Source organism: Tupaia chinensis, unplaced genomic scaffold (assembly GCF_000334495.1).
Source record: "Tupaia chinensis unplaced genomic scaffold, TupChi_1.0 Scaffold146961_1, whole genome shotgun sequence".
NCBI classification, from domain to species: domain Eukaryota; kingdom Metazoa; phylum Chordata; class Mammalia; order Scandentia; family Tupaiidae; genus Tupaia; species Tupaia belangeri.
In genome coordinates, this window is record NW_006206814.1 from 761,954 (window position 1) to 772,113 (window position 10,160).

Consider the following 10,160-nt stretch of genomic DNA (forward strand, 5'->3'; position numbering starts at 1 on the left):
TGTCCAAATCAATCCAGCTTCAGAGACATTCTATTAGTGACAAATGCCCCTTCCCCAAAAAACAACAATGAAGTGTTCTGTGTGCTAACAACATAGCTTAAAAAAAAAAAATTCTTTTTATAAAACTTGATAAAAAATAGTATTTCAAACTGTATAGTCATCAGAAGTACAGTTATCAAAAATGCACACACTTCACTTGGCATCTCCAGCACCTTTAGCTTTCTGTGCCTGGTCTGTTTTGGCATCTCCATTTTCTGCAGGGTTATTCCCATCCTTGCCAGCATCAGCTTTTCCCTGTGGGTACCTTCTCTCCCTTCTTTGCAGGGGCCTTTTTAGGCTTGGGCTCTGGCTTTGGAGGAGCAGGTTTCACAGACAACCTTGCAGATCTTCTCTGTGATTCGGCCTTCACCTTGGCTTTATCTCCTTTAGCCTCCCCTTCAGCCTTTCTCTTAGGCATGGTGGCAACGACAGGACGTAGACACTAGACATGGGAGATGCAGCAGCGCGCAGGCTTTGGTCGGTCCAGAAGTTGCTCTCGCCCCTTCTTCACACTGCTCCGTTTTTCTTAAATTTTTAAGGTAAAAATTTGTCTCTCAGCTCCTCCTTTGTGCTAATAATCCCCTTTCCCCCCTTTCATTTAGGAGAGGCAAAAATGGCAGGCCTTCAGAAGAAGAGTGAGTCTGTCATGGGATCTGAGAAATAGTGATTTCATTTTTTTGTTTTTTAAAATAAATAAATTTTGTTTTCCTTTTTTTTCTTTTTTTGTATTCTTATCCTTTTTCTTTCACCTCATCACTTTGCTGCTCAGTAACCACGCACTGAGTGCCTAGACAAGTCTAAGTGAATTGCAGCGCAACATCTGAATACTACTAGGGTCAACATATTCCTCACTGAATCTGCCACACAAAGGAAGAAAAATGGAACAGCAACGAGTTTGCAGTTTATCTCCTCCTGCATGCCCCTGAATGCTCAGATTGAACTTCTAGAAATGAGGAAGTAATGAATAACCCATCAGATGACTAGAAATCACCACAGAGGCACAAGAAATATGAGAAACTAAGAAAATACCTCTCCCCCAAGGAAAAAGGGTAACTCCTCTTTCTACTCAGACAGTACAATGGAACTCACAGAAATGTCTGATAAAGAATTTAGAATATTCATAATGACAAAGCTAACACAGATGAAAGAGAAGAGACACAATGAACTCCAGAAGAGGTAGGAGAAAGGAGCCATGAGTTCCAGGTGAGGAAGTTCTTGCGAGAACTGAAAGAAGAACTATATACCATGTAAATGAATCAAATGGAACTGTCAGAGATGAAGGATATAGTATAGGAAGTAAAAACCTCCCTTGAAAGTATTAAAAACAGACTAGATCACACAGAAAATCAAATCTCAAATGCAGAGAACAGAATCACTAGCCTAGAAAAATCCACCACAAATACTGAGAAAATAGCCCCCCAAAATGGGAATATACAAGAAATACTAGATACAATTAAATGTCCAAACATCCAGATAATTGGTATCCAAGAAGGTGAAGAGACTAATAAGGGCACTGATAATCTATTCCATGAAATCCTGGAAAAAAACTTTCCAAACCTAGAGAGACATTCGAAGATCCAGACTCAAGAAATACAAAGGACCCCAAATAGAATCAACCCAAGAACATCAACTCCAAGACACATTATAGCCAGATTGATCAAAACCACAAAGACAGGATACTAAAATTGGAAAGACAGAAATGTCAAGTTACCTACAGAGGATACCCAATTAGGCTAACAGCGGATCTCTCGTCAGGAACAATGTGAGCAAGAAAAGAATGGGAAAATATACTCAAAGTGTTGAGTGAAAAACAACTTCAATAAAGAATACTATATTCAGCAAGATTATCCTTCATATGGGAAGAGAAGACAAGAACATTCTCAGATAAAAAAAAAAAACTGAAAGAATTTACCGACACCAGACTAGCTCTCCAAGACATTCTGAAGGAAGTTTTATAACAGAAAAGCTAAATACAGACAGACAGAAATAAGAGTTCAAAAACAACTAAGAAAATGGCCAACATAATGGTAGGGACAAGCCCAGAGTTGAATGTTATCTTCCAGAATTTAAATGGAAAGGTTGGACCACAATAGAAGACAGGTTAAATACATCAGACTGAACTGGTGAAATGGGATTTTATGACTTTTGACTAAAACATTACTTACCCATCTTCTTCTATGCTTATTTTTCAGATTTAAGGCTCTCTGTCTTCTCTTGAACTGTCAATAGATTCGTGTATCTACTATTTGAACAGAATCCTAACCTGTTTCCTGACCTTAAGTCTTAAGCAAAGTTTTCTTAACACTTTTTGATTTATTAAAGCTAAAACTGCTGTTCGTGAAATTAAAAAACATATTGAAAAATACCTAGTTAATGACCACAGTAAACTATGTAGCCCCATTAAGTGCTAATTTATAGTATATTCATTCTACTCAGTTTCATGCCTAAAGTAAATGTGTGTTCACAAATAAGTATATATCAGCTGAACTTGCTATTGAAAGTAGTTAGAATCATTAAAGTATTTTGTGAGTCAATAAAATGTGGGAAAAAGTAAAAAAAAAATGGAAAGCAACTGCAGATACCTGAGACGCGTGGGAGGAGGATGGGAAATGGCAGGGGGAGAAAAAAACATACACACACATACACAAGAAACAAGAAATTGGGAACAGCAGTTGGAATAATAGCTATTCTGATGGACTTCCATGTAGTCAACTGCTGTTCGAGTCCCAGACCCAGTGGCTTAAACTCACACCAGGTGTATGTGCATGCGTGCCCAAGATCTTGAGAGGAGAATAGAGGAAAAGGGATTGCAGCATGGCCTTCCTCCCGGGGGTGGGGGGGGGTGGTGATTTCTTGTATTCTGTCTGTTTCTGTCTCTCTGGTAAGTGCACATGTCCTATACCAAAAACCTTTCCCCAAAAAAAGAAATGGACAATTATTTGTTGACAACAACGTAAAAGTAAGCCACTATACAGTGTATTCTGGATGAGAAATCATATTTTGTATGCTGTGATGATGTTCAGTGAAAGAATGTAAAATGTAAAATAAATTAGTTTACAAAAAGTTTTTTTTAAAGTTTAACCTCAAGACTCTAGAAACAACAAAGTAAACTCAAGGTAAATGGAAATAAAGAGCAGAACACAATGAAATAGAAAGTAGATGACAAAAAATTAACAGAACTCAAAGCTGGTTGGTTAAAATTTAGTTTTTATAACAAAGCCATCCAGACATTTAAATATTAAAGAAATAACCATCTTACATGGATTCTTCAAAAACCACAGAAAGATAAATTCCTTCCTTGCTGATAAAACTCCAATAAGAAAATATGATGAAAATAACAACAAATTGAAAATTACACCCTAATATCCCCTCAAATCTAGCAATATATACAGAAATTAATATGCCATTACTAAGTAGACTGGGTTCATTAAGCATAACATTTGCAAATTAATGCAATTCACCACAGTAACAGAATAAAAGAAAATGCGTAACTTCAAAAGTGGGAAAAAAATTTTTTTTTTTTTTTGGAGAGGAGAGGTTTTCGCTATAGGGCACGTGCGCTCGCCAGACAGAAAGAGACATAGAGACAGAAAGCGAGAAATCACCCCCCGGGGGGATGGCCACGCCGCAATCCCTTCTCCTCCATTCTCTTCTCAGGATCTTAGGCATGCACGCACACGCGTCCGGCGTGAGTTTTAAGCCACCGGGTCCAGGACGCGAACCTCAGTCGACTCCGTGGGAGTCCAGCGACATAGCCATTACACTAACTACTTGTTCCCAAAAGTGGGAAAAACATATGACAGAAATCAATCTCTGGGCTAGTCAATGGCACGGTGGTTAGTGCACCTGGATCCCACATGGCCAACTATGTTGTTCAGTCCTGGACCCAGTGGCTTGAAACAAAGCAAAACAAAAACACCCAACAGGGGCACATATGTGTGCATGCCCAAAAATCTGAAAGAAAGGTACAATGAAGAAAAGAGTGGCACGATCATCCTCATAGGAGTACTTTCTCACTCCCCTCTGCCTTTCTCTGTCCCTTTCCAGGAAATGCATGTGCCCTCTGGCAAATTGTGTGTGTGTGTGTGTGTATTTCCTCAACCTGATTAAAAAAAAAATAAAGTCTATAAAAACCTATAACCGACATATTTAAATATTGAATGCTTTCCACCTGTGATAGTGACTAAGACAGGGTGTGTAGTCTTCTAAATTTAGCGGCAATACTTGAGGTTCTAGCTATAGAAGTTAAGAAAAAAATGTATAAACACAGCAGCACAGTACGGGGGAGAGCAATAAATACTGGTTCTTATCAAGAATCATCACGAAGGGGGACCAGCAGTTAGCGTAATGGATATGTCGCTAGACTCCCATGTGGTTGAACGCGGTTCACGTCCCGGACCCGGTGGCTTAAAACTCACGTCGGGCGCGTGTGTGTGTGTGCCCAGGGTCCCGAGAGGAGAATGAAGGAGAAGGGATTGCGGAGTGGCCATCCCCCCTGGGGGGTGATATCTCGCTTTCTGTCTCTATGTCTTTCTCTGTCTGTCTGGCGAGCGCACGCGCCCTATAGCAAAAACCTCTAAAAAAAAGAATCATCAGGAAGGAAATTGTAGAGGAGATATGATAGAGTTCTCTATATCCTCCAATTCTCCTTGAGTAAATTTTTATAACCATACATGAATCAATAAACTAAGCTTGCTTTTTTTCCCCCAAGCTATTTAGGTGCTCAAGAAGAGTTATTACTAGGTCACTAATTTTTTAAAAATTATTTATTTAACTTTATTTATCCATTCATTCATTTTTATTTTGACCAGAGACACACACACAGACAGAAAGAGAGAGAGAAGGTGAGAAAGCAAGCCACCAGGTCCAGGATTTAAACTGTGGTCAGCCATGTGGGAGCATCCAGCACCTTAACCACAATGCCACTCGCTGGTCCCACTACGTCACTAATTCTTAGTATATCCACTGCTTTATAACAAAACCTTCATGTTATATTTCAGGCATTTTTTCCTATTAAATCCTAAGCAGGCCAGCTGATGATATGGAGGTCAAGGCATTGGATTCCACATGGCTGGCTATGTGGTTTGACTCCCAGAACCAGTGGCTTGAGAATCATGCCAGGCACATGTGTGTGCATGCCTAAAATCCCAAGAGGAGACTGGAGAAGGGACTGTGGTATGGTCATTTTCCCTGGGGAGTGATTTCTCACTTTCCCCCTCCCTCTGTCCCTCTCTGGCAAACACACTGCCCTATAGCAAAATAAATAAATAAATAAATAAATAAATAAAAATCCCGAGCAACTCCCAAACATAGTTATAAAATGAGGAGGCAGGCTGATTTGAGCTTCCCCTTACTTTTACACCTTTCCACTGGAAAACCTTCACAGTAAGACATGATTACATGTCACCCTCACTAATTCCCGATGGCCTTTCAGGCACTCTGATCATCAGACTTTTCTATGTACACTCAAATCATACAACATAGGCTAGTTCTAGACCATGAGTATAGTAAGCCCTCCATACACTACACTTAATTTACCAATTTACAGAGGTAAATTATTATATATTAATGCAAAAGGCTATTTGGAAAAATATTTTCCCTTGGCCTCCTGGAATATTTTCTTTGTATTTCAACATTATAAAGAGTACTTTTAAAGCTGTTAGCGGTACTTAGTTTCTATACCCTTTTCATATTTAACTTCCGAGGCTAAATGTCTACCTGTTTCTATTATTATAGCAAGCCAAGGGCTGTGATTTGCAGTTCCTTTTTTACACATACATGTATCTCCTAAAAAGGAAGTCGAGGACAGACTCTCACAAACCTGTGTAAGATAATCAGCGATGTATTCTGTTCTCAAGCAGTACACATTCTGGGCCGCAGCTTCTGCTACATTAATTCTGGAGTCATCTGGCTTCATTTTGTTAAAGTCAGAAAACAGATGTGTGGCCTCTCTAAATAAGGACACAGAATGACCGGGTAGCACCTAATGAAAACAATAGGTATCACAATTGATCAGTACCCAGAATACTCAAGGTGTGTATGTGCTTAATGACCATCTCGGAAAGCACAGAAAGTGAATAGCTGATGCACAACTGCCTTGGTTAGATAGTAATTCACGTAAAAATCCAGAAAATTGATTCAATACGAACCTTTGCTCCTCCTGACTGAAGAAGGCGTTTAAACCCTGCTTCTCGGGACTGATCAACATGTAAAATAACCTTCCACCCGCTGAATGCCCCCTACAAACAGAAAGCAATCAGTGTTGATATCATTTACAAAATAAATGGCAAAATAATATAATGCATGACTTATTAGTAGATTGAGTTTTACATCCACGAATAATAGCCTTATAACCTCTATTTTTTCCACAGTGCAATCTTTTCACAGCCATGGTATATGACACACAGCAGGCCATTAATACTTGAGGAATGAATGGGAACAAAATCTTTAATGACCAGGTAACACCAAAACAAAGCAGCTTGATGTATGTTTAATCTTTAACAGTATTTTCCTTTTTCTCACAATTAAATAGAGAACAACAATTAACAGAGCCAATGCAATTAAGGAAAGGAAATCCAGGCTAACAAAGATTAGAAGATATCAGAAAGCTTGAAATACAACATGAAAGACTGTCTAACTCAAAGGTTCTCAACACTTTTTGTGAACTATGGACCCTTTCTTGAAGGAATTTAGTAGCTTTAGGGTCAGCCTATGGTGTGGTGGTTAAAATGGCTGGATCCCATGTGACCAACTGCACAGTTCAAGTCCCTGGAAACTTGGGAAACAGGTTGAACACTTGTGTTTACATGCCCAGGATTCAAAAGGAGGGAGAAACTGGGGAAAAAATGATTGCAGTGTGGTCATTCCCCCATGGGGATGCTTTCTCACTTTCCATGTCTCTGATCCTCTCCAGTGAGTACATGTACCCTCTGGCAAAATTAAAAAAAAAAAAAAAAAAAAAAAAAAAAAAAAAAAAAAAAAAAAAAAAAAAAGAATAAATAAATGTGACAGCTGTACTGAGATGCAATTCTCATACCATATGAATGTTTTATTTTTAAACATTCAAAATAAAATATAAAGGGATACGAAGGAAACCATTTTATTGAAAGTTGTCCAAAATTAAAAATAAATTTATGTATAATATAATATATGGGCTTTATATTAAAGAATTAAATTACAAGACCCAGTGGTGAGTCTAATAACTACTATGATTTTAAGGTAGTGATAAACATAAGCAGAATTTTTTTTTCTATCTTTTCTGGAGGCTTCTGCCTTAGGGAGTGTGTACTCGCAGAGAGAGAAAGAGAGAAAGAGGGAAAGTGAAAAATTCCTAAGGGGATGACATACTGCAATCCCTTTTCCTCCATTCTCCTCCCAGGATCTTGGGCAACCACACAAATGCACCCAGCATGATGTTCAAGCCACCAGTCTAGAACTGAAACTGTGGTTGGCCATGTGGGAGTCCAGCAACATAACTGCTACACCATCTGCTGCCCCTCCCCCCACAGAGTATTTCAAAATGGTTACAATTATACTGCAAAACAAAAATATCTGATTTCTGTTGGTACAAAATCACAAATATGGTTAATAGTGTAATTTGTTGCCTTATTAATTAATTAATTAAAAGGAAATGCTAACTTGGAATTAGTAAAAATGAGAACACATTTTTCTGACATCCAAAGTATATAGCTTTCTAGGTTAAGAACCTCTGAAACTAGATGCTGAAAAGAAATCCAATATGGGTCACATTTTATACATTTCTAAAGAATAATTATTTTATTTAATTTTTAAAAGTATTATTATTTAATCTGACCACAGAGAGTGAAAGAATGAAAGAGGGAAACTGAGAAAGCAAGCCTCCAGGAAAAATTCAAACTGCAGTCAGCAGTCAGCCATGTGACAGTCTAGGCCCCTAACCACCATACTACCTGCCAGCCCACGCATATACACTGTCATTATTATTATTTTATTACCAGGGGGCGAGTATGCTCACCAGAAAGAGAGCGAGCAAGACAGGGAGAAATAAAAATTACCCCCTAGAGGGCCTATTCACACCACAATCCCTTCTTCTCCATTTCTCCAACCTTTTGAGATTTGGGACACACATGCACATGTATCGTGTGATCACCACGCCTCTAGGTAAAGATCCAAACAACGGTTAGCTTGCTCCCTTAACCACTAGGACATGGAGTCAGCAACATTATAGGGTGTTCAGAAAAGTCATGATGCATTTTTGCACAGAAAAACATAGAAAAAATACATCATGACTTGGCCAACAATGTAATATATATCTTACTATTAAACACAATTAGAAGAACTAAGAATTGGGGTCAGCAGATGGCGGGGTGGTTAAGGGCACTGGACTCCCCCATGGCGAATTGCAGTTCGAGTCCTGGACCTGTTGGCTTGCTTTCTCACTTTCCCTCTCTTTCTCTCTCTCACTCTGTTCAAATTTAAATAAAATTATTTAAATAATTCTTAAGAAAAAAAAAAAAAGACCCACTAAGAAATTAACATTAAGCTCAATTTAGAAGGCCCAACCTAAGTATATCAGTCAAAGAATAAAAGACAAATATGAAGCACTTCTGTTTGGTCAAATATATTTTCCTTAAAAATAATTCTGGAAGAGGCGCAATATTTAATGTCATGCATTTACGTATATAAGCATGCGTATTATTACCTCAACAATGCCTAATTCTTGCCTTTGCTGGATTTTTTTCCTCCATCTCATTGCTGCCAGTGCTAGTCTTCGCTGCTGTACATTGATTCCAGTCAGAACATCAAGTATGGAGCTACATCCCCATTCATAGTCTTCTTCCTAGAGGATTGATTGGTCCAACAACATTTTTTTGAAACTTGCATCTTTTTAAAGCATTATTTATATCTTCCATGAGTGAGATGGGGAGACACAGAGCACTCCCGAAGGGCCTGATGCCATGACCCACCCTGAGTTTCAGCTAGCTCCGGTCACAGGCATGCAGGTGGCTGGCATGCTTACAGAAGTCTCTGGGCATGAACCCGAACCTCCCGGTGTGGGTTTGCCCCTTTGAGTGTCACATGTTACTGCTGTGCCATCATCTGCTCCCCCATTTTGCCCAACAACCTTTTGAATCACAATATGGGGAGAGCCACTGTGCTGTGTTCAGATTTCTCTACTAGAAGAGCCCACAGTCTACACATTAGAGCTATACACTCAGTTATCATAAATACGTAGAGTATATACATGAGTATCATTTTATATGCATGCAGAATATGTTAATTTGGCTCGAAATAGTCAAGTATATCTGGTTTTTAACTAGGCATCAGAAATAATTGGTTGCACGGGTCGACTACGTGAGAGTCCAGCAACATAGCCATTACGCCCACTGCTGGTCACCCGGCCCCAACATGTAGAGTAAACCTTCACATGAGTTTGAGTACACACCTGCACGAAATGTCCAGCTGTCCTGCATGCTTCAAGGTAAGAGCGATGGAGTACCCACTTCCCAGCTGCCACTGACGCTAAATACTTCTCATTTCGAAGTGGGTGTCCCACAACAATGTGTGTGCACTTGGGATCGAAGCACTGCTTCTCTATCACCGATCCACCTGAGGCAGAGAAACATCAGCTGCACTTAACTGATACTCTTTTCAGGAAAAAAGTTTTTTCAACTATGTACACAAATGATTTGTAAACAAAACACCCTAAACAGCCTAAACCAAAGAACACTGTGTGTGTGTATACATGAAGTACCTTTTTTTTTGGAGAGGTTTTTGCTATACAGCATGTGCGGTCACCGGTAAGAGACAGACAGAGAGATAGAAAGTGAGAATCATCCCCCGGGGGGATGGCCGCGCTGCAATCCCTTCTCCATTCTCCTCTTGGGATCTTGGGAACATATGCACACATGCCCAGCGTGAGTTTAATCCACCAGGTCCGGGACTCAAACCATGATAGAGATCAGGGAGTTCAGTGACATAGCCATTACGCTAACTGCTGGTCCCATGAAATAAGTTTTATTATGAAAATTTAAAATATAAAAGTAGATAAAACAGTCAAATAAACACCTATACACTGGCTGCCTGGATTCTAAAATTAACAAAATTTTGCCATCCTAATTTCAATCTCCCATTTTTTCTTA

General features: G+C 39.2%; 1 protein-coding gene across 2 annotated transcripts in view; it reads right to left on the bottom strand.

Annotated features, from left to right (window-relative positions):
- Nucleotides 1-10,160, bottom strand: part of TOPBP1 (DNA topoisomerase II binding protein 1) — an 81,073-nt gene that overhangs the window by 20,235 nt on the left and 50,678 nt on the right. For both annotated transcript variants that reach the window (XM_006169279.3, XM_006169278.3), the window contains 4 exons: nucleotides 9,464-9,627; nucleotides 8,720-8,857; nucleotides 6,189-6,278; nucleotides 5,861-6,022 (listed from right to left, as the gene is read on the bottom strand). In XM_006169279.3, coding sequence (XP_006169341.1) covers nucleotides 5,861-6,022; nucleotides 6,189-6,278; nucleotides 8,720-8,857; nucleotides 9,464-9,627 — 554 coding nt within the window. The remainder of the gene's footprint in view (nucleotides 1-5,860; nucleotides 6,023-6,188; nucleotides 6,279-8,719; nucleotides 8,858-9,463; nucleotides 9,628-10,160) is intronic.